The 24,576-nt window shown below is 51.8% G+C and overlaps 1 protein-coding gene across 1 annotated transcript in view; it reads right to left on the reverse strand.

The window, feature by feature from the left end:
- LOC145340251 (phosphatidylinositol 4-phosphate 5-kinase type-1 alpha-like) overlaps positions 1-24,535 on the reverse strand; it is a gene marked incomplete at its 5' end in the record, with an annotated part of 40,789 nt that extends 16,254 nt beyond the window's left edge. Inside the window, 11 exon segments of the mRNA XM_080184699.1 lie at positions 2,538-2,622; positions 4,450-4,498; positions 5,628-5,711; positions 8,282-8,493; positions 12,712-12,845; positions 12,848-13,010; positions 14,700-14,852; positions 17,962-18,014; positions 18,017-18,078; positions 23,186-23,316; positions 24,437-24,535. Of these exon segments, the coding sequence (XP_080040825.1) occupies positions 2,538-2,622; positions 4,450-4,498; positions 5,628-5,711; positions 8,282-8,493; positions 12,712-12,845; positions 12,848-13,010; positions 14,700-14,852; positions 17,962-18,014; positions 18,017-18,078; positions 23,186-23,316; positions 24,437-24,535 (1,225 nt within the window).
- Between the last annotated feature and the right edge of the window lie 41 nt (positions 24,536-24,576).

Raw genomic sequence — 24,576 nt, forward strand, 5'->3', positions numbered from 1 at the left:
TGGGGGACATGACATCTTCATTCTTCAGCTTAAGGCTTGCTTATATACATAGATATACGGGGAGGCAGTGGCAAAGTGGTAGCGTCATTGGTCTAGTAATCCAGAGACCTGGGGCAACGCTCTGGGGACCCGAGCTCGAATCCCACCAAGGCAGATGGTGAAACTTGTCAAATCCGAATGATGCTATCGGTTGCCGTCAAAAACTCATCTGGTTCACTAATAGTGGGGCAGCACAGTGGTTAGCGCTGCTGCCTCACAGCACCAGGGATCTGGGTTCGATTCCCGGCTTGGGTCACTACCTGCATGTTCTCCCCCACCCCGTGTCTGAGTGGGTTTCCTCCGGGTGCTCCCATTTCCTCCCACAGTCCGAAAGAGGTGCTAAATTCTCCCTCGGTGTCACCAAAACAGGCGCCGGAGTGTGGCGACTAGGGGGATTTTCACAGTAACTTCCCTGCAGTGTTAACGTAAGCCGACTGGTGACATTAATCAATGTACTTTAAACTTAGAAATGTCACAGCCCAGGAGGAGGCTATTCAGCCCATCTTGTCCATGCCAGCCAGAGGACACCCTTTCTAACCCCACCTTCCCGCACCGAGCCCAGAGCCCTGTAGTTTCCAGCACTTAAGGTGCAGATCCAGGTACTTTTCAAAAGAGTTTAGGGTCTCTGTCTCCACCACTAACTCAGGCAGCAGGTTCCAGAGAACTCTGCGTTAAAAAGAAAGTTTTTCCTCATGACCCCTCTACGCCTACTGTCACTTGTCTTGAATATATACCACCCTGGTTCTAGAATCCTCCACCAAGGGATACAATATTATCGTGTCCAATTTACCTCTTCCCCTCATCATGTTGTACACTTCGATCAAGTCACCCCTCAGCCGTTTTTGCTCCAGTGAAAATAACCCCAAGCTATTCAGCTGGCATGGCAACACAGTGGGTTAGCACAGCTGCCTCACAGCGCCAGGGACCCGGGTTCGATTCTTGGCTCGGGTCGCTGTCTGTGCGGAGACTGCATGTTCTGCCTGTGTCTGTGTGGGTTTCCTCCGGTTGCTCCGGTTTCCTCCCACAGTCCAAAGATGTGCAGGTTAGGTGGATTGGCCGTGCTAAATTGTCCATTAGTGTCCAAAGATGTGCAGGTTAGGTGGATTGGCCATGCTAAATTGTCCCTTAGTGTCCAAAGATGTGCAGGTTAGGTGGATTGGCCATGCTAAATTGCCCCTTACTGTCCAAAGATGTGCAGGTTAGAGTGGATTGGCCGTGCTAAATTGTCCATTAGTGTCCAAAGATGTGCAGGTTAGGTGGATTGGCCATGCTAAATTGTCCATTAGTGTCCAAAGATGTGTCGGTTAGGGTGGATTGGCCATGCTAAATTGCCCCTTACTGTCCAAAGATGTGTAGGTTAGGGTGGATTGGCCATGCTAAATTGTCCATTAGTGTCCAAAGATGTGCAGGTTAGGTGGATTGGCCATGCTAAATTGTCCATTAGTGTCCGAAGATGTGCAGGTTAGGTGGATTGGCCATGCTAAATTGTCCATTAGTGTCCAAAGATGTACAGGTTAGGGTGGATTGGCCATGCTAAATTGCTCCTTACTGTCCAAAGATGTGTAGGTTAGGGTGGATTGGCCATGCTAAATTGCCCCTTACTGTCCAAAGATGTGTAGGTTAGGGTGGATTGGCCATGCTAAATTGTCCATTAGTGTCCAAAGATGTACAGGTTAGGGTGGATTGGCCATGCTAAATTGCTCCTTACTGTCCAAAGATGTGTAGGTTAGGGTGGATTGGCCATGCTAAATTGCCCCTTACTGTCCAAAGATGTGTAGGTTAGGGTGGATTGGCCATGCTAAATTGTCCATTAGTGTCCAAAGATGTGCAGGTTAGAGTGGATTGGCCATGCTAAATTGTCCATTAGTGTCCAAAGATGTGCAGGTTAGAGTGGATTGGCCATGCTAAATTGTCCATTAGTGTCCAAAGATGTACAGGTTAGGGTGGATTGGCCATGCTAAATTGCTCCTTACTGTCCAAAGATGTGTAGGTTAGGGTGGATTGGCCATGCTAAATTGTCCATTAGTGTCCAAAGATGTGCAGGTTAGGTGGATTGGCCATACTAAATTGTCCATTAGTGTCCAAAGATGTGCAGGTTAGGGTGGACTGGCCATGCTAAGTTATCCCTCCGTGTATCCAAACAGGCGCCGGAGTGTGGCAACTAGGGGACTTTCACAGTAACTTCATTGCAGTGTTAATGTAAACCTACCCGTGACTAATAAATAAACTTTAATCTCTCCTCATAGCTACACTCATTTAGCCCTGGGCAACGAGGGATAAGTGCCCAGCCAGAGACTCCCACGTTCCATGAACGAACATATAGAAGAAACAAACCCAGGCCCATCCCTCCCTCATCCCAACAGCCTCACACGTCCGCTCGGCCTCCCACTGCAGGGCCTGCGGCGGCCGGACTACGTTGGGAAGGAGTCTCAGTGCGGGCGGAGGGAGCGACGAGCGAGGATTCCTGGCCTGGCAGCGCGGGAAAGGCGGATACTTACGTGGTATCTTCTTGAAGACGACGCTACACATGAACCGCTGAAACCGCTCGGCGTAGAAACCCGGTCGGTGCACGGATACCGTGTCCTGGGAGAGAGAGAGACAGCGGGGAGAGACAGAGAGAGAGAGAGAGCAGAGATTAACAAGGGGGGAACGACATTGCATGACTGGCCGATGCAGCGACATTCGCCAAGCCTGCGGTGTGGGGATCAAGGATTCAGGACCACTTGCACATCAGGTCAAAAGGAAGCAGGGGTCAGAGGTGACCATTCGTCACGGGAGAAACCCCCGCCCCCCACAAGGCCAAGGCTGCCACAACCCTCCGACCCGAACAGGTGCCGGAGTGTGAGCAACTACGGGACTTTCACAGTAACTTCACTGCAGTGTTAACGTAAGCCTTACTTATGACACTAATAAAGAATTTTCTCTTCTAAAAACTGTGATGAAGTTACTGTGAAAATCCCCCTAGTCGCCCACACTCCTGTTCGGGTTACACCGAGGGAGAATTTAGCACGGCCGACGCACCCTAGCCAGCACAGTCTTTTCGGACTGTGGGAGGATACAGGGGCACCCGGAGGAAACCCACGCAGACACGGGGAGAACGTGCAGACTCCGCGCAGACAGTGGCCCGAGCCGGGAATCGAACCCGGGTCCCTGGCACCGTGAGGCAGCAGCGCTAACCCCCTTGTGCCACCGTTCCATCCCCCAAGTTCAAGGTGAACTGAAGGAATTCATCTGGTGAAAAGCTGAGTGCCTGCGCGGGATGTTGTACAGTGTACATCACGGGACTGCGCGGGAAGTTGCCATTGTTACCAGTGAGGCTTTGGCAGGCCGGAGCGCCAGTTGCTGAATACCCACGCACGGGATCAATTGGATAACACGACCTGGCGGGTTAGCATGGGTATGGTGGGCCCAATGGCCTCTCCCTGAGCATCAGTCTCTAATTCACTATGTTTAATGCTTTCCGGAGGGCCCCATTTCAGGGGGAAATTCTCCGGACCTCGGAGTCATAGAATTCCTCTTAGGCCGAAGCAGGCCATTCGGCCTGACGAGTCTGCACCCACCACAATCCCACCCAGGCCCTATCCACGCACCCCCATCCCCGTGTATTCACCTTCTGATACTAAGGGACAATTTAGCATGGCCAATCCCCCCTAACCTGCACATCTTTGGACACCAGGGGGCAATTTAGCATGGCCAATCCACCCTAACCTGCACATCTTTGGACACTAAGGGACAATTTAGCATGGCCAATCTACCTAACCTACACATCTTTGGATACCAGGGGGCAATTTAGCACAGCCAATCCACCTAACCTGCACATCTTTGGACACTAAGGGGCAATTTAGCACGGCCAATCTACCTAATCTACACATCTTTGGATACCAGGGGGCAATTTAGCATGGCCAATCTACCTAATCTACACATCTCTGGATACCAGGGGGCAAGTTAGCATGGCCAATCTACCTAATCTACACATCTCTGGATACCAGGGGGCAAGTTAGCATGGCCAATCTACCTAATCTACACATCTTTGGATACCAGGGGGCAATTTAGCGTGGCCAATCTACCTAATCTACACATCTTTGGATACCAGGGGGCAAGTTAGCATGGCCAATCTACCTAATCTACACATCTTTGGATACCAGGGGGCAAGTTAGCATGGCCAATCCACCTAATCCGCACATTTTGTTGTGTGGGAGGAAACCCAAGCAGACATGGAGGGGCATAATGTGCAGACTCCGCACAGACCAGAGGCTGGGATGGAACCCGGGTCCCTGGCGTCACGAAGCAGCAGTGCTAACCACCGTGCCACCCCTAACATGCTTGACTAACTCAGTGACAGACCGGTCAGAGGAACACACGGGAGGGTCCTGCTTTTGTAGAGAAGCAGGTCTAAGCCTTCCTACTCACCCCATCGTGTACGAGGGCCTTCCAAGAATGTTCCAGCTTCTTTATGAATCTAAAATGGAGGAGGGGGGGGTGGGAAAGACAAGGTTACAGTGGCTACATGGGGGAACAAGACTCAAGACAAGGGTTCTTTTCAACATGGTACAGAAGGAGCAAACTAGACATCATCGAATAATGAATTCTTTAACCCAAATCAGCTCAATTGTTAAAGGCGCTTCACTGAAGCGTAAACGAGACAGCAAACCACGTTGGGAGATACCAGAAGGGTGGTCAAGTTCAAAGGGGTCGGAACGAAGGGCGTGCGAGAGGCAGGGGTGTTTAGGGAGGGAATTCCAGAGGTTAGGGCCTCTCCCCAGGCCAGAGATCTCGGAGGGGCCGGAGGACGTCACAGAGATAGGGAGTAGGGGGCTGGAGGAGGTTACAGAGATGGGGAGGGGGGTGTAGGGGGCTGGAGGGGGTTACAGAGATAGGTACGGGGTGTAGGGGCTGGAGGGGGTTACAGAGATAGGTACGGGGTGTAGGGGCTGGAGGGGGTTACAGAGATAGGAAGGGGGGTGTAGGGGGCTGGAGGGGGTTACAGAGATAGGGAGGGGGTGTAGGGGCTGGAGGAGGTTAGAGAGATAGGGAGGGGGTGTAGGGGTTGGAGGAGGTTAGAGAGATAGGGAGGGGGTGTAGGGGCTGGAGGAGGTTAGAGAGATAGGGAGGGGGTGTAGGGGTTGGAGGAGGTTAGAGAGATAGGGAGGGGGTGTAGGGGCTGGAGGAGGTTAGAGAGATAGGGAGGGGGTGTAGGGGCTGGAGGGGGTTACAGGGATAGGGAGGGGGTGTAGGGGGCTGGAGGAGGTTAGAGAGATAGGGAGGGGGTGTAGGGGCTGGAGGAGGTTAGAGAGATAGGGAGGGGGTGTAGGGGTTGGAGGAGGTTAGAGAGATAGGGAGGGGGTGTAGGGGCTGGAGGAGGTTACAGAGATAGGGAGGGGGTGTAGGGGCTGGAGGAGGTTAGAGAGATAGGGAGGGGGTGTAGGGGCTGGAGGAGGTTAGAGAGATAGGGAGGGGGTGTAGGGGCTGGCAGAGTGCAGAGCTGGAGAGGGCGGGGGGGGATATGAACACAATGAGAATTTGAAATCTGAAGCTGTATTGAATCTGATGCTAACAGAACGGTTACAGAAGCTCAGAGAGTTACTTACCGATAGGATTGTAAGATGTCTATGATACCAATATATAACATCAGGCGCTCCCCCTTCGAGTTCCGGGCTGGGATACCACCCATTCTGAAACAGAAAACTGCAGCATCGCTTATCCATTCCAACATTCATCCCACTCCCCTCCCCGATGCCATATAGAATCTGCATTTCTATAGCACCCCTTTCATAGAGTCATAGAGGTTTACAGCATGGAAACAGGACCTCTGGCCCAACTTGGCCAGAGTATAGGAAGAGGCCATTCAGCCCATCAAGTCTGTACCTACCACAATCCAACCCAGGCCCTACTCCCGTAACCCCACGCATTTACCTTGCTAACCGGGGTAAGCACAGCAGATTTCCTTCCCTAAAGGGAACTGGATGGGTTTTTCCGACAACGGGTCATCAGTAGATCCTTAATTCCAGATAATTTTTATTGAATTCAAATTCCACCGTCTGCCGTGGCGGGATTCGAACCTGGGTCCCTCAGAACATTAGCTGCCAATAATACCACTCAGCCATCGCCTCCCTGATGTAACTGTCCAAATGCTTTTTAAAAGACAAAATTGTACCCGCCTCTACTACCACCTCTGGCAGCTCATTCCAGACACTCACCACCCTCTGTGTGAAAAAAATTGCCCCTCTGGACCCTTTTGTATCTCTCCCCTCTCACCTTAAACCTGTGCCCTCTAGTTTTAGACTCCCCTACCTTTGGGAAAAGATATTGACTATCTAGCTGATCTGTGCCCCTCATTATTTTATAGATCTCTGTAAGATTACCCCTCAGTCTTCTACACGCCAGAGAAAAAAGTCCCAGTCTATCCAGCTTCTCCTTATAACTCAAACCATCAAGTCCCAGTAGCATCCTAGTAAATCTTTTCTGCACTCTTTCTAGTTTAATAATATCCTTTCTATAATAGGGTGACCAGAATTGCACACACTGTTCCAAGGGTGGCCCGACCAATGTCTTGTACAACTTCAACAAGACGTTCCAACACCTGTATTCAATGTTCTGACCGATGAAACCAAGCATGCCGAATGCCTTCTTCACCACTCTGTCCACCTGTGACTCCACCTTTCAAGGAGCTATGAACCTGTACCCCTAGATCTCTTTGTTCTGTGACTCTCCCCCAACACCCGACTCTTAATTGAGTAAGTCCTGCCCTGGTTCGATCTACCGAAATGCATCCCAAAGTGCCCTGCAACAAATGAAGTGCTTTCCAAGTGCAGTAAAGGAAGCACAGCAGACAATGTGTGCACAGCAGGATCCCATAAACAGCAACGCTTTGCCGTGTGCTGTACTGATAGATGATGTTCGGCTGAAAGATGAATGGGGATGCTCTGGAGGAACCCAAACTCCCCCACCCCCGTCAGGCACCTCTTCAATACAGCAACTGTGGGAATTGTGTACGTTGGAGAGGCTGAGACTCTTTCCTCCTGGAGTGTAGGAGAATGAGGGGTGGGGCGGCGACCATATAGAGGTTTGTAAAATCACGAGGGGCGTAGATTAGGTGAACAGCTGGGGTCTTTTCCCCCAGGGTAGTCCAAAACTAGGGGGCAGGGATTGAAGGTGAGAGGGGGACCCGAGGGGTAACTTATTCACACAGACGGGTTGTGTGTGTGTGTGTGTGTGTGTGTGCGCGCGTGTGTGGAATGAGCTGACAGACGGGGTGGTAAGACAAATATTAGAGGGCAGTTTTTCCACGCAAAGGGTAGTGGGGGTGTGGAATGCACTGCCGAGTAAGGTGGTGGAAGCAGGCACGCTAGGGTTGTTTAAGAGTCACTTAGACAGCCACATGAGCGGTCTACATATAGGGGGATATAGCAGGCCGTACTAAACATTGTAGGCTTGGGATTACGTTTTTGCCTCAGGGATGTTACAGTCTTTGCCTGTTTAATAATGAATTTTTGTCTCCACAGGCATTTAAGTCCACCTTGTTGACCAGCAAGGGGCATGCATGCGGCAGGTTGTAGTGGGCTGCTCTTGGACGTTGCTTCGGGAGTTGCCTATTGCTTCATGTCGTTAGTGTGCTTAAACTGGACCATCTCGAGGGCAACATGACAGCTCAGAGACTATCTGTGTTGCTGTGCGGACACATGGATTTGGGCCTGTCTGTGGGAGTTTGCACGTTCTCCCTGTGGTTGCGTGGGTTTCCTCCGGGTGCTCCGGTTTCCTCCCACATCCCAAAGATGTGCTTTTAGGCTGATTGATTGGGTAACAAATTGTCCCTATATTGGACCTCCCTGATCCTCGCACATTAGGCGTAGACTAAAATCATGAATAGGTCACTGAGAGAATGGGACGGCGGCGCGGGCTCGTTGGGCCGAAGGGCCTGTTTCCCGTGCTGTGTTGTTCTTTGTTGTTGTTGTTGTATTTAAAAGACATTTGCATAGGTACACGGATGGGGAAAAGTTGAGGGGAATACAGACCAAATGCCGGCAAAACAGGACCAGTTCAGTTTGGGGAAACTGGGGTTGGCATGAAGGAGATGGGCCGAAGGGCCTGTTTCTGAGCTGTATGACTCTATTCAGCTGATGGGCGCAGGGAGAAGGGGTGACCAGCCCATGGCACCTCTGCCACTCGCACCCCACCCCGCGTCCAACACCCCACCACCTCCCCCTCCGGCCACACGCACCTCAAACCCGCCGCACAGACTTACAGCTCATCCGTCTCGCTCGTGCCTCCCAGCCGCGACTCCCCCTGGATGGCCTCCACCGCCGTGGAGTACAGGGCCCGCTGCCCCAGCGGCCGCCGGGCGTCCAGGGGCCCCACGCCGTCCGCGCCGCCCTGCGGGCCCTCGCGGCCTGCCACGTCCAAGTTGTGGATCCCCACCAGCAGGCTGTAGTCCATGATCTTGAAGCTCTGCAGCACCTACGTCGGGAAGGCGACAGAAGGGGGAAGGGTCAAAGTAGCGGGAGGAGTGGGGGGGTTGGGGGGGGGGGGGGGGGGGGCGAGGCAAGGCGCGCCAGGGGACGGGAATTACAACAAAACGGGACAGGCCGGGGTTACTCGGGAAGCACCGAGGAAGGGAGCTACAACTTCCCCTCTGCCACTCAGAGGGCGTCCTGCCCAAAGGTCACCAATCCCTTGTGGGGAGGGTTTAGGGGACGGGCAGAGACAGGACACATTTCCTTCCCCCCCCCCCCCCCCTCCTCCTCCTTTCTTCACGCTCTGCCATTTTTCCTTCGGCTCACACCCAACCCTTATTGCCTCCTGTGACGCCTCGCCCTAATCTTGTGGCTCGCTGTCTTCTTCTCTTCTCCTGGGCCTTTTCCATATATATTGTTAGTCGTGTTAGTTTGTTCAGGTGTAGGGTGGGGGCTGGGGAGGGGTGGTGTAACTCTCCCCCATCTCCCCACTGTGGCAGAAGAAACAGGGTGGGTGGGGTGGGGGGAACAAAGGAAAGCAGGGGAGTGGTTTGCTTAGGGTTAGGATTAGAGTTGGGGGGGGGGGGGCTCCCCTCTCCTCAGAGGTTGCCCCATCCTCCCCACGGAGCGCGTCACCCTTTCTTCTGTCCGTTTGTGGGGCACGGTCATCGCTGGGCCAGAATTTATTGTGTGGAGATGCTGGCGTTGGACGTTCCGCACGCACGAGGTTGGCCTCAACCCGGGATCTTGGGTTCATGTCACACTATCTGTAACCACCCCCCCCCCCCCCAACTTGCCTGGATTTACAAAGTCTCACTAACTGTCCTGTCTGGAGACAATACACATCTCTTTAACCTGGGCTTAACCCTCTCTCCACTCACACTGTCTGTACCTTTAAGACTTGATTACCTGTAAAGACTCCAACCATTATTTTGTAAATTGAGTTTGTGCCTTTATACGCCCTGTTTGTGAACAGAACTCCCACTTACCCGACGAAGGAGCAGCGCTCCGAAAGCTAGTGGCTTCTGCTACCAAATAAACCTGTTGGACTTTAACCTGGAGGTGTGAGACTTCCTCCAGAATTTATTGCCCGTCCCTAGTTGCCCTTGAAGGGGCAGTTGAGAGTCAACCACCTTGCTGTGGCTCTGGAGTCATGTGTAGGCCAGACCGGGGTAAGGATGGCAGATTTCCTTCCCTAAAGGGAACCAGATGGGTTTTTTTCCGACAATGGGTCACCAGTGGACTCTTAATTCCAGATTTTTTTTTATTGAATTCAAATTCCACCGTCTGCTGTGGTGGGATTCGAACCAGCAAACGAAGCTCACTAGCAAGGGAGTTTAAAAACAGGGAGGTTTATGTAAACCGAAACCTGACGTGAAGGAGGGGTGGCGTCAGTGACAATTTGGGCACATTGGCCTAGATTCGCACAGAGTTCTAACCCCTCCACGTCAAATTCAAATCCCCTGCTCAAAGGGGCTACGATCGGGGGTTCAAAATACGGTGCTGGTGAGGCCACACCTGGAGTACTGTGCACAGTTTTGGTCTCCTTTCTGGAGAAAGGGTATACTGGCACTGGAGGGGGTGCAGAGGAGATTCACCACAATCACAGAATCCCTACAGGGCAGAAGGAAGGCCCATCGAGTCCACACTGACCACAATTTCACCCAGTCCCTATTCCCATAACTTCACACATTTGCTCCGCTAATCCCCCTGACCCTAAGGGGCAATTTAGCGCGGCCAGTCCACCAAACCTGCACATCTTTGGACTGTGGGAAGAATCGGGAGCACCCGGAGGAAACTCTCACGCAGACACAGGGACAACGTGCAAACTGAACACAGCAAGTGACCCAAGGCCGGAGTTGAACCCGGGACCCTGGCGCTGTGAGGCAGCAGTGTGAACCGTTGTGCCGAGATTGTTGGCTTATGAGGAGAGACTGAGTAGACTGGGGCTATACTCAATGGAACTCAGAAAAATGAGGGGGGGATCTTAAACATATAAGATTAAGAAGGGAATAGATAAGATAGAAGCAGGGAGGTTGTTTCCACTGGCAGGTGAAACTAGAACTAGGGGGCGTTGCCCCAAAATAAGGGGGAGCAGAGTTAGGACTGAGTTGAGGAGGAACTCCTTCACACAATGGGTTGTGAATCTGTGGAATTCCCTGCCCAGTTGAGGCTCCCTCATTGAACGTTTTTAAGGCAAGGATAGATCGGTTTTGGAACAGTAAAGGAATTAAGGGGAGTGGGCGGGTAAGTGGAGCTGAATCCACGAAAAGATCAGCCATGATCTTATTGAATGGCGGAGCAGGCTCGAGGGGCCAGATGGCCGACTCCTAGTTCTTATGTTCTTATTACTGCCTCTAGCAGTCCACCCTCACCATTAAAAGCGTTGCCCAACTTGCAACACCAAGGTTGGCAAGTGCCAGGTTCAATTCCCACTCAGGACTCAATCTCAACTACACGGAAACATTATTTTAAAAGAAAAAATTTGAGGGCGGCACAATACTCACCCACCTTCTTCCGTTGGGGAAAAAGATACAAAAGTCTGAGGTCACGTACCAACAGACTCAAGAACAGCTTCTTCCCTGCTGCCATCAGACTTTTGAATGGACCTACCTCGCATTAAGTTGATCTTTCGCTACACCCTCGCTGTGACTGTAACACTACATTCTGCACCCTCTCCTTTCCTTCTCAATGAACGGTATGCTTTGTATAGTGCGCAAGAAACAATACTTTTCACTGTGTCCTTAGACACTGTATCTCCCTGCGACAATAATAAGATCAAATCACGAGATCAAATCAAAAGACATTATCGTTAGGATGGCACAGTGGTTAGCATTGCTGTCTCAGAGCACGAGAGACCTGGTTCAATGCCAGCCTTGGGTGACTGTCCGCGTAGGTTTTGCGTATTCTGTGTCTGTGTGGGTTCCTTTCCACAGTCCAAAGATGTGTAGGTTAGGTGGATTGGCCATGCTAAATTATCCCTTAGTGTCCAAAGATGTGTAGGTTAGGGTGGATTGGCCATGCTAAATTGTCCCTTAGCGTCCAAAGATGTGTAGGTTAGGGTGGATTGGCCATGCTAAATTGTCCCTTAGCGTCCAAAGATGTGTAGGTTAGGGTGGATTGGCCATGCTAAATTGTCCCTTAGCGTCCAAAGATGTGTAGGTTAGGGTGGATTGGCCATGCTAAATTGCCCCTTAGTGTCCAAAGATGTGTAGGTTAGGGTGGATTGGCCATGCTAAATTGTCCCTTAGCGTCCAAAGATGTGCAGGTTAGGTGGATTGGCCATGCTAAATTGCCCCTTAGCGTCCAAAGACATGCAGGTTAGGTGGATTGGCCGTGCTAAATTGCCCCTTAGTGTCCAAAGATGTGTAGGTTAGGGTGGATTGGCCATGTTAAATTGCCCCTTAGTGTCCAAAGATGTGTAGGTTAGGGTGGATTGGTCATGCTAAATTGTCCCTTAGTGTCCAAAGATGTGCAGGTTAGGTGGATTGGCCATGCTAAATCAGAGTCGTAGAGTCATAGAACCCTACAGTGCAGAAAGAGGCCCTTCAGCCCATTGAGTCTGCACCGACCACAATCCCACCCAGGCCCTACCCCCATATCCCGACATATTATACCCACTAATCCCTCTAAACTACGCATCCCTGGCCACTAAGGGGCAATTTATTAGCACGGCCCAATCAACCTAAGCCGCACATTTTTGGACTAAATTGTCCCTTAGTGTCCAAAGATGTGTGGGTTAGGGTGGATTGGCCGTGCTAAATCGACCCTTAATGTGGGTTGCGGGATAGGGCCTGGGTGGGATTGTTGCAGGCTCGATGGGCTGAATGGCCTCCTTCGGCACCGTAGGGATTTCCATGATAACGGGTGGCGGAGCAGGCTTGAGGGGCTGAACGGCCTCCCGCTGCTTCTAGTTTCATCCGTCTCCTTTATTCTTCTTCCCCTAGCGCGCAACTTCACATTTCCCCCACGTTTAATAGCCCATCGGCCAAGTTGATCGCCCACTCACCCTCATACCTCGGTGGCCTATCCCACCGGATGAAGATTAAGCTCAGCGTCTATTGCACCTACCCTGTAATGCTGGTTCCGTAACTCCCTCCCCCCCCTCTGTTAAAGACGGCGCGGCCTAACCGAAAATCCACCAGGGGAGGAGAAGAGCAGAGAGGAGGGAGGATAAACCCCGGCAATGTGTACGGATCAAAGCCCCCGGGAGGCAACTAACCAAGCAGTCTCTCTGAATGGTTTTACATAAGGCACTGTGCATGTCTCCGTCCAGGAAGAGTCCGTCAGGAAGGTCCTGCATGAAGTCCAGGTCCTTGAAGGTGGGCCGAGGCTTCTCCCGCTCCTTCTGGGAGGCCGCCGCTTGTAGGTCGAGCCCTTCAGGTCATACTTGAGGTGCATCTTCACCACCCGAGGCAGCAGGTTATTCATCACCACCAGCCGGATGTTGTTGCCTCCCGACTGGATGCAGTACAGCCCAAAGAACTTGGGCAGCAGCGTGCGAGGGTTTTGGTTCAGGTTCTGCACGGGGTGGGGGGACGGGGGTGAGGTGGGGTGAAGAGAGAGAGGGGAAAAAAAAGCAAGAAGCTTTTAGACACATTTCATTCAGGTAGCGCCTCCAAGCGTGCTCAAAGTAAAATGTCACAAAGAGAGAGTGGGTTGGGGGTGGCTTCGCAGATACTTTATCAAACGTGGGTCGACCACAACCTCAAATGCATTGACTTTGAGAAGCATCTGGGAGGGGAGAGGGGAGGAAAGTTCACAGAATCCCTACAGTGCAGAAGGTGGCCATTCGGACCATCGAGTCTGTACCAACCACAATCTCACCTCAGCCCCATCCCCATAACCCCACAGATTGAACCTAGCTAGCCTCCCAACATGAAGGATATCAATTTAGCATGGCCAATCCACCCTAACCTGCACACCTTTGGACACTAAGGAGCAATTTAGCATGGCCAATCCACCTAACCTGCACATCTTTGGATACTAAGGGGCAATTCAGCACAGCCAATCCACCCTAACCCGCACATCTTTGGATACTGAGGGGTAATTTAGCATGGCCAATCCACCCTAACCTACACATCTTTGGATACTAAGGGTAATTTAGCATGGCCAATCCACCCTAACCTACACATCTTTGGATACTAAGGGGCAATTTAGCATGGCCAATCCACCTAACCTGCACATCTTTGGATACTAAGGGGCAATTTAGCATGGCCAATCCACCTACCTGCACATCTTTGGATACTAAGGGCAATTTAGCATGGCCAATCCACCTAACCTGCACATCTTTGGATACTGAGGGGTAATTTAGCATGGCCAATCCACCCTAACCTACACATCTTTGGATACTAAGGGGCAATTTAGCATGGCCAATCCACCTAACCTGCACATCTTTGGATACTAAGGGGCAATTTAGCATGGCCAATCCACCTAACCTGCACATCTTTGGATACTAAGGGGCAATTTAGCATGGCCAATCCACCTAACCTGCACATCTTTGGATACTGAGGGTAATTTAGCATGGCCAATCACCCTAACCTACACATCTTTGGACACTAAGGGGCAATTTAGCACGGCCAATCCACCCTAACCTACACATCTTTGGATACTGAGGGGTAATTTAGCATGGCCAATCCACCCTAACCTGCACATCTTTGGACACTAAGGGGCAATTTAGCACGGCCAATCCACCCTAACCTACACATCTTTGGATACTGAGGGGTAATTTAGCATGGCCGATCCACCCTAACCTACACATCTTTGGATACTAAGGGGCAATTTAGCACGGCCAATGCAACCTAACCTGCAATTCTTTCAGACTGAGGGGGGAAACTGGAGCACCTGGAGGAAACCCATGCAGACACCAGGAGAACGTGCATACTCTGCACAGGCGGTGACCCGAGTCCGGGAATCGAGCCCGAGTCCCTGGCGCTGTGAGGCAGCAGTGCTAACCCACTGTGCCGCTGTCCCAAGGGGCTGGGATAAGGTGCGGGATCTGGCCAGAGGTGCCCACGTCTCGGGAAGGTTTTTAAATAATTCCAAAGCTGGAGGGTGGAGGGAGGGGCGAACTTGAAGAGCAGCTGATTGGTCAGAATACAGATGTGTTGTTAAAAGAGACAGAGACTAAATATCGAACAAAGGAGGCAGAAAACAGGAGCAGGAGGAGGCCCTCCTGGCCTGCTCGCTCACCCCGCGCGAACAACTCACCATATAATACCCGGGAAGCAGCTTCCGCAAAAACTCCGTTTCCTTGTGTTGAACCGTTTTGATAATAAATTCATCATCAGCCGATACGTAGAAGATGGATCCGCTAGCACCGGGGTTAGAAAGCTCTATCAATGTCTCATTGCACAGAGAATACTGCAGGAGGGAGAGGGGGAAAGGAGAGAGAGAGAGAGAGAGAATGGGTCGGGATTCAAGTCAACATGAGGTGACAACACAAAGTGGAGCAGAATCATAGAAGGCGGCCACTCGGCCCAACGAGTCTGCACCGACCACAATCCCACCCAGGCCTTATCCCCGTAACCCTCTGTAAATGTTTAAAATGTTTAAAGTTTATTTATTAGTCACAAGTTGGCTTCACAAGGGTTAGCACTGTTGCCTCACAGCGCTAGGGACCCGGGTCTGATTCCCGGCTTGGGTCACTGTCCGTGTGGAGTCTGCGTGGGTTTCCTCCAGGTGCTCCGGTTTCCTCTCATATTCCAAAGATGTGTAGGTTAGGGTGGATTGGCCATGCTAAATTGTCCCTTAGTGTCCAAAGATGTGTAGGTTAGGGTGGATTGGCCGTGCTAAATTGTCCCTTAGTGTCCAAAGATGTGTAGGTTAGGGTGGATTGGCCGTGCTAAATTGTCCCTTAGTGTCCAAAGATGTGTAGGTTAGGGTGGATTGGCCGTGCTAAATTGTCCCTTAGTGTCCAAAGATGTGTAGGTTAGGGTGGATTGGCCATGCTAAATTGTCCCTTAGTGTCCAAAGATGTGTAGGTTAGGGTGGATTGGCCGTGCTAAATTGTCCCTTAGTGTCCAAAGATGTGTAGGTTAGGGTGGATTGGCCGTGTTAAATTGTCCCTTAGTGTCCAAAGATGTGCAGGTTAGGGTGGATTGGCCATGCTAAATTGTCCCTTAGTGTCCAAAGATGTGTAGGTTAGGGTGGATTGGCCGTGTTAAATTGTCCCTTAGTGTCCAAAGATGTGCAGGTTAGGGTGGATTGGCCATGCTAAATTGTCCCTTAGTGTCCAAAGATGTGTAGGTTAGGGTGGATTGGCCGTGCTAAATTGTCTCTTAGTGTCCAAAGATGTGTAGGTTAGGGTGGATTGGCCGTGCTAAATTGTCCCTTAGTGTCCAAAGATGTGTAGGTTAGGGTGGATTGGCCGTGCTAAATTGCCCCTTAGTGTCCAAAGATGTGTAGGTTAGGGTGGATTGGCCATGCTAAATTGTCCCTTAGTGTCCAAAGATGTGTAGGTTAGGGTGGATTGGCCGTGCTAAATTGTCCCTTAGTGTCCAAAGATGTGTAGGTTAGGGTGGATTGGCCGTGCTAAATTGCCCCTTAGTGTCCAAAGATGTGTAGGTTAGGGTGGATTGGCCATGCTAAATTATCCCTTAGTGTCCAAAGATGTGTAGGTTAGGGTGGATTGGCCATGCTAAATTGTCCCTTAGTGTCCAAAGATGTGTAGGTTAGGGTGGATTGGCCATGCTAAATTGTCCCTTAGTGTCCAAAGATGCACAGGTTAGGTGGATTGGCCATGCTAAATTGCCCTCTAGGTGTCCAGAGATGTGTAGGTTAGGTGCATTGGCCATGATAAATTCTCCCTCAGTGTAACCCGAACAGGCGCTGGAGTGTGGTGACTAGGGGATTTTCACAGTAACTTCATTGCAGTGTGAATGTAAGCCTACTTGTGATAATAAACAAACTTCAACCTTAACACTGCAGTGAAGTTACTGTGAAAATCCCCGAGTCATCACACTCCAGCGCCTGTTCAGGTACACGGAGGGAGAATTTAGCACGGGCCAATCCACCCTAACCTGCACTTCTTTGGACTGTGGGAGGAAACCGGAGCACCCTGAGGAAACCCATGCAGACATGGGGAGAATGTGCAAACTTCACACAGTCAGTGACCTGAGCCGGGAATCGAACCCGGGTCCCTGACGCTGTGAGGCAGCAGTGCTAACCCACTGTGCCGCCATGTATTTACCCCAGCTAGTCTCCCTGACACTAAGGGTTCATTTATCATGGCCAATCTACCTAACCTGCACATCTTTTGGACTGAGGAGGGGAAACCGAAGCACCCGGAGGAAACCCACGCAGACACAGTGGGGAGAACGTGCAGACTGCACACAGACAGCGACCCGAGCTGGGAATCGAACCTGGGTCCCTGGCGCCACAAGACAGCAGTGCTAACCCACTGTACCACTGTACCATCCAGAGTGGCACAGTCAGCACTCTCCTCCTCACTCAGTACAAATCGTTGTTGATTTACCTCTGGCATTTATTGCGAGCTGTCCTGATGAGTGCGAGATGTAAAGTTTCGCCATGGCTGTCAAGTTTCTCAACCCTACTGTCCCACCTTTCCCCTGTAACCTTTGACCTCCCTTATCAATCATGAACCTATCCCACAACAAAAGGCAAAATACCACGGATACCAGAATCTGAAATAAAAACAGAAAATGCTGGAAAATCTCGGCAGGTCTGACAGCATCTGTGGAGAGAGAATCGAGCCAATGTTTCGAGTCTGAATGACCCTTCGTCAGAGCTCTGGTTCTCCGGACTCAAAAGGTTGGCTCTATTCTCTCTCCACAGATGCTGTCAGACCTGAGAAGAACCTATCTATCTCTGTCTTAAAGACACTCAATGTCCCGGCCTCCTCTGTGGCAACGAATCCCAAGATTCACCACCCTCTGGCTGAAGAAATTCCTCCTCATCTCCATTCTAAAGAACTCTGAGGCTGTGCCCTCGGATCCCAGTCTCTCCCACTAACGGAGACACCTGCCCCACGTCCACGCTATCCAGGCCTCTCAATATTCTGTAAGTTTCAATAAGATAACCCCCGCCCCCTCTCTAACCTCCAACGAGTACAGACCCAGAGTCCTCGACCGTTCCTCATACGACAGGCTCTTTATTCCAGGTTTCGTTCTGGTGAACCTCCTCCGGACCCTTTCCAAGGCCGGCATATTCTTCCTTAGATACGGGGCCCAAAAACTGCTCACAATGCTCCAAATAGGGTCTGACCAGAGCCTCAGAAGTCCATCCCTGCTCTTGTATTCTAGCCCTCAGGACATGAATGTTAACATCGCGTTTGCCTTCCTAACTACCCTGCAAGCTAACCTTAAGAGAATCCTGAACTAGGTCTCCCCAAGTGCCCTAGCGCTTCTGAATTCTATCTCTATTTAGAGAATAGTCTACGCCTCTGTCCTTCCTACCAAAACACCTCTCGTTTCCCACGCCGTATCCGGCCTGCCCCGCCATCGCCACTCACCAGGTAATCGTCCGGACGAATTCCAAACAGTTCTCGGAAATATCTGAAGGCACGGGTGCGTAGGTTTTGAAGCGGAAATCGGAGTAGTGATGTGCCGGCGTCAAGTTGCTCCCTTCGCTGAGGACCAAACAACAACAGGCTGAAGTAAGCAGAGGTAGAAGCAGCCGGAACCTACCCGGGGGGGGGGCGAGTAACTCCCCCTCAGGAAAATGACTCGAGAGAAGGTCATCATTGGGACTGCCCTCCCAAACGGTTCATCCTGCCCACTGTCCCCCACACACCCACCCCCCAGCCCCCTCCACACACACACACCCCCACACACCAGCCCCTCCACACACACACACCCCCGCCCCCCCCCCCACAGCCCCTCCACACACACACCCCCACCCCCCCCACACACACACCCCCACCCTCCCCCACAGCCCCTCCACACACACACACCCCCCACCCCCCCCCACAGCCCCTCCACATACACACCCCCCCGCCCCCCCCCACAGCCCCTCCACACACACACACCCCCACCCCCCCTCCACACACACACACCCCCACCCCCCCTCCACACACACACACCCCCACCCCCCTCCCACACACACACCCCCCCCCCCACAGCCCCTCCACACACACACCCCCACCCCTCCTAACACAGACCCCTCCTCCCCCACACACCCCCCCCCCCCCCCCCCCCCGAGTTGTGTGGCAACACAGGGATTTTCACAGTAACTTCATCGCAGTGTTAATGTCAGCCTACTTACGACTAATAAATAAACCGCAAACTTTGAGTACGTTGCTAGGTAAATACTTCTCATTCAAATTGATTGGGAAGGCCTAGTGGTATTATGGTCAGACTATTAATCCAGAAACTCAGTTAATGTTCTGGGGGACCCGGGTTCGAATCCCGCCACGGCAGACGGGGGAATTTGAATTCAATAAAAAATATTAAGGAATTAAGAATCTACTGATGACCCAACGAGGGAAAAAAACCATCCGATTCCCTTTAGGGAAGGAAATCTGCCGTCGTTACCCCGGTCTGGCCTACATGTGACTCCAGAGAACCACAGCAATGTGACTGACTCTCAACTGCCCCTCCAAGGGCAACTAGGGATGGCCAACAAATGCTAGCCTAGCCAGCAACACCCACGTCCCACGAATGGATAAACTGGATTTACAATGCAGAATATAAGGACATTCAGCCCAACTAGGCATGTCTCTTACTTAATGCCTCACCCGTTCTTCCTCACTCAGATCACCAACAACCTGTCCTGGTCCCTCCATGCTGGCACCATAGTTAAGAAAGCCCAACCAACAGTTAAAAACCTGTTTAAAATAAGTTTAAAGCACTTTGTTCTTTGTAGAACTGTTTCAAGCATTTATTGTATTTACTGCTTTAAGAATTCTGAGGGAGTGGTTAGAAGGGAGTTGTGGACCAGCCAGCTTTAAATCAGCGCCAGGTTTAAAAGGAGGCCTGGTGTAGACAGCAGGCAGCGGAGTGAGAGGGAAGCAGAGTGAGCTAATAGGGCTTAATATCAAAAAGAGCTTGAGGGAAAAAAGGCCAGGTGAGTTTGTTTGAAAAAACAAGGAAGAAAAAAAAAATTTCTTTTCAAAACTACTACAGTGAATAATGGAGGGGCATGTGATGTGTGGTTTCTGTATGATGTGGGAACTGGTGGACCCCAGGGTCCTCCCCAGTGACCATGTCTGTAGTAAGTGCAGGTTGCTGGAGGAGCTCCAGCTCAAGGTGGATGAGCTGGCCTCTGAGCTACAGACACTGAGGCTCATCAGGGGGAGAGAGGGTGCCATTGTCAATGGGGCGCAAGTGACATCCACCCCCCCTAGACTGGCTAACTCTAAGGGTCAGGGACAAGAGGGGGCTGCTGGGAGGAGGAAGGGGGGTGAGGAGCGGAGGCCTCAGCCTCTTAATCTGCATAACAGGTTTGAGGTTCTTGCTTCCAGTCTGGAAGAGGACGAGGCAGGTGAGGTTGGTGAGCAAACTGCACACGGTACAGTGATGCAGCAGGACATAGGCAAAGAGAAGGGGAAAAGGAACGTAGTAGTGATTGGGGATAGTGGGGTGAAGGGTATTGACACTGTCCTTTGTCACAATGACAAAGTGCACAGAAGGGTGTGTTGTCTGCCTGGTGCTCGGGTACGGGATGTCGCAGCTGGGCTGCAGAGGAACCTGGAGTGTGAGGGTGAGAATCCGGTCGTTGTGGTACATGTGGGTGCCGGCGACGTAGGCAAAGTGCGGACTGAGGATCTGGGGAGGGAGTATGAGAAGCTGGGAATGGAATTAAAAAGTAGAACCGACAAGGTGGTCATCTCTGGGCTACTGCCTGAACCGTGTGCAGACGGGCGTAGGGTGGACAGGATTAAGGAAGTGAATGGGTGGGTCAGGGATTGGTGTGGGAGGAATGGGTGTGAAGTTATGGGGCATTGGCACCAGTATTGGGGTAGGTGGGACCTGTTCGGGCGGGATGGGGCTGGTCTGAACTGTGCTGGGACCAGAGTGCTGGCGAATCGAGTAAAGAGGACTGTAGACAGGGCTTTAAACTAATTGGGGGGGGGAAGAGAGAGAGAGAGAGTGCGAGGGTAGGTGACGTTACGAGGTCTAAAGTTAAGGATAGGGTACAGGTAAGGGAAGAGGCCGAGGATGTCCCAATAATAGAGGGAGTAGGGGGCGTGAGTATGGTTGGTGGCGTTACGGCAAATAGGGTCCAGGTGAAGGCTGGGATGAAAGCGCTTTATCTGAATGCACGAAGCATTCGGAATAAAGTGGATGAGCTGGTGGCGCAGATCGACACAAATGGATACGATCTGGTGGCCATTACAGAGACGTGGCTGCAAGGTGACAGGGACTGGGAGCTGAATGTCCAGGGGTATCAAGTGTTTAGGAAGGATAGGCAGGAGGAAAGAGGGGGTGGCGTAGCTCTGCTGATCAAGGATAGCATCAAGGTGGTAGCAAGGGATGATATTGGAGCCAAAGAGCAGAAAGTGGAATCGTTGTGGGTGGAGATTAGGAACAGCAAAGGGAGGAAGACGCTGGTGGGTGTCGTCTATAGGCCCCCGAATAATGATCTGGAGGTGGGGCGGGCTGTTAACGCGCAAATAAGTGCGGCGTGCAGGAATGGGACGGCCGTAGTTATGGGGGATTTCAATCTGCATATTGATTGGTCGACCCATGTTGGACGCGGTGGGCTCGAGGAGGAGTTCTTGGAATGCTGCCGGGATAATTTCCTTGAACAGTGTGTGTTGGAGCCGACGAGGGGGCGAGCTATCTTGGATCTGGTACTATGTAATGAGGCAGGTAGAATTAGGGACCTTGTGGTGAAGGATCCTCTTGGGGAGAGTGATCATTGTATGGTGGAGTTTCTGGTGCAGATGGAGGAGGAGAAAGTGGGTTCCCGGACGCGCGTCCTTTGTTTGAATAGAGGGGAGTACGGTAGGATGAGAGAAGAATTGGCGAATGTTGACTGGGGGAGTGCGTTGGAGGGAGGGTCTGCTGAGGAGCAGTGGAGGATCTTTAAGGAGATCTTTCTTGGTGCTCAGCAGAAATTTATTCCGATGGTCAAAAAGGACCGTAGGAGAAGAGGTAATAAGCCGTGGATAACGAAGGAGGTGAAGGAAAGTGTTAAATTTAAAGCGGAGGAATTTAGAGTAGCTAAGAGTAGTGGGCGAGAAGAGGATTGGGAGAGGTTTAAATGTCAACAAAGATTGACAGGAAGAATGGTAGGAAGGACTATTACTTACGGGGCGAAAAACTGCAGCAGGCGACGGTGCAGAGGGACCTCGGGGTCCTTGTGCATGAGTCGCAAAAACCCAGCTTGCAGGTGCAGCAGATGGTTAGGAAGGCGAATGGGATGCTGGCCTTCATAGCGAGGGGGATTGAATATAAAAGTAGGAAGGTCTTGCTGCAGCTGTATAGGGCATTGGTGAGGCCGCAGCTGGAGTACTGTGTGCAGTTTTGGGCGCCGCACCTGCGCAAAGATATTTTGGCCTTGGAGGGAGTGCAGAGAAGGTTTACTAGGCTGATACCGGAGTTGAGGGGGTTGAGCTATGAGGAGAGGCTGAATAAACTAGGCTTGTACTCGTTAGAGTTTAGAAGAATGAGGGGAGATCTCATTGAGGCGTTTAAGATGATGAATGGAATGGATAGGATAGAGGTGGAGAGGCTCTTCCCGCTCAAAAAAGACAGTAGGATTAGGGGCACAGCCTCAAGATAAAGGGGGGGCGGTTTAGAACAGAGTTGAGGAGGAACTTCTTCACTCAAAGGGTGGTGAATCTCTGGAATTCTCTGCTCGTTGAAGTGGTGGAGGCTGCCTCGCTAAATATTTTTAAGAAGCGGGTTGATGGGTTCTTGATAAGAGAGGGGATTAAGGGTTATGGGGAGAGGGCGGGAAAGTGGAACTGAGCCACGACAGATCAGCCATGATCTTATTGAATGGCGGGGCAGGCTCGAAGGGCTAGATGGCCTACTCCTGCTCCTATTTCTTATGTTCTACTTTCTCAGAAGACTAAGGAAATTTGGCACGTCCGCTACACCAATTTGTACAGACGCACCATAGATGTATCACAGCTTGGTCTGGGCTCCTGCTCTGACCTACACCGCAAAAACTACAAAGAGTCATGAATGTAGCCCAATCCAACACACAAACCAGCCTCCCATCCACTGACTCCGTCTACACTTCCCGCTGCCTCGGGGGAAAAGCAACCGGCATAATCAAGGACCACCCCCCCACCCCCCCCCACCCCACACACACACACACAAACACACACACACACACATTCTCTCTTCCACCTTCTTCCGTCGGGAAAAAGATATAAAAGTCCGAGGTCCCGTACCGACCGACTCAAGAACAGCTTCTTCCCTGCTGCTGTCAGACTTTTGAATGGACCTACCTCGCATTAAGTTGATCTTTCTCTACACCCTCGCTGTGACTGTAACACTACATTCTGCACCCTCTCCTTCTCCATGTGCAGTATGCTTTATCTGTATAGCACGCAAGAAACAATACTTTTCACTGTGTCCCAATACATGTGGCAACAATAAATCAAATCCATTCCCTGTGGCAGTGGGTCCCCCCCCACTGTTATTCCACCCTCTCCCCCACATCGGCTGAACTCCCTTATCGGGTTTCCCGGTGACCTATACTGTAGGGATTGAAGCCAATTACTCGGCGAGCGCGGTGGTCTCCTAGGCAGCGTGGCAAGGTGCGCAGCCAACCCTTACCTGGGGAAGAAGATGCTTTCCACCACATAGAAGTCTTGCATGAGGACATCGCGCTCAGGCTTGGTGCTGAGGCTGCCGACGGTGTGCGTGATTCCCAGCTGGATAGCACCTCGGAGGGCAGAGGAGGTTGTCTGATTGGAAGACACGCACACACACACACACACAATCGGAAGGTCAGAAACAGAGGGTCAACAAACAAACCGACGCGGTCACCCCCACCGCGGGCTCCATCCTCAAACCCGCCCAGCTCACGCAACCTCAGAACAAGATGGGCGGTTTACTAACGCTCCGAACAGCCGTATAGGTTTGGGACATTAAAGTTAGTTTCACCCTCCGTGGGCGCTGCCAGATCTGCCAAGGGACTCCCGGCATTTTCTGCTCGCATTACAGTCTTGCGGCATTTGGGATATTTTGATTGAAAGCGCTGCGAAAATGGAGAGTTTGTGAGGCTAAGCTTGCTCCAGCTTCTGCCCACAGTCCAAAGATGTGCGTGGTAGGTGGATTGGCCATGCTAAATTGCCCCTTAGTGTCCAAAGATGTGTAGGTTAGGGGGATTGGCCATGCTAAATTGACCCTTAGTGCACAAAAATGTGGAGATCAGGTGGATTGGCCATGTTAAATTGCCCCTTAGTGTCCAAAGATGTGTAGGTTAGGTGGATTGGCCATGCTAAATTGCTCCTTAGTGTCCAACCATATGTGGGTTAGACAGATTAGCGGAGTAAATATGTAGGGTTGCGTGGATAGGGTTTGGTGGGGGGGGATTGGGTAAGATGCTCTGTTGGAGTGCCGATGGGCTGAATGGCCTCCTTCTACACTACAGCGATTCTATGGAAGCGATGTAAAGATTCAGAGCCGCCTTGTCCTTTCCCAGATAGGGCCAGGGAGTGCTCAGGTTCATAGGACACAGCGACTGGAACATGTTGGGACATGGGCCCAACACTGCCCATGCTGTCTCCTTTGAACGAGCGAGCCTGTTTGTCCCCACCGTCTCGGCACCCGTTTGTCCGGTCCCGCTCCACCGCGTCCCCTTCGCCCGAGGCACGCGGGCTGGGAGGCTGCCTCACGAGAGGCGTCAGGGTCGAGGGTCAGAGGTCAAAGGGCCTCCAGCGTGGAGGAAGATCCGGCCCACTGGAGGGGAGGTGGGTAATGGCGTGTGCGGGACAGGACGTCCAAGGCAATTCACTTGGTGGGGGGGGGGGGGGGGGGGGGGAGGAGCAGGGGGAAAATTTAATCACAGGATTCGCCACTCACCTTCTTGTACGTCGTTTCCCCAGTAGAATCCACGCCTCGGTGACCGATCTTCCTCAGCTGAGTGCCATACGAGGAGGAGCCAGCCATCTGGCAAGAAGACACCAAATCAGATTGAGGTTACCGTGAGGTAGCTTCCCTCC

The sequence above is a fragment of the Carcharhinus amblyrhynchos genome, unplaced genomic scaffold (genome assembly GCF_965287045.1).
Source record: "Carcharhinus amblyrhynchos unplaced genomic scaffold, sCarAmb.v2.hapA scaffold_874, whole genome shotgun sequence".
NCBI lineage: Eukaryota > Metazoa > Chordata > Chondrichthyes > Carcharhiniformes > Carcharhinidae > Carcharhinus > Carcharhinus amblyrhynchos.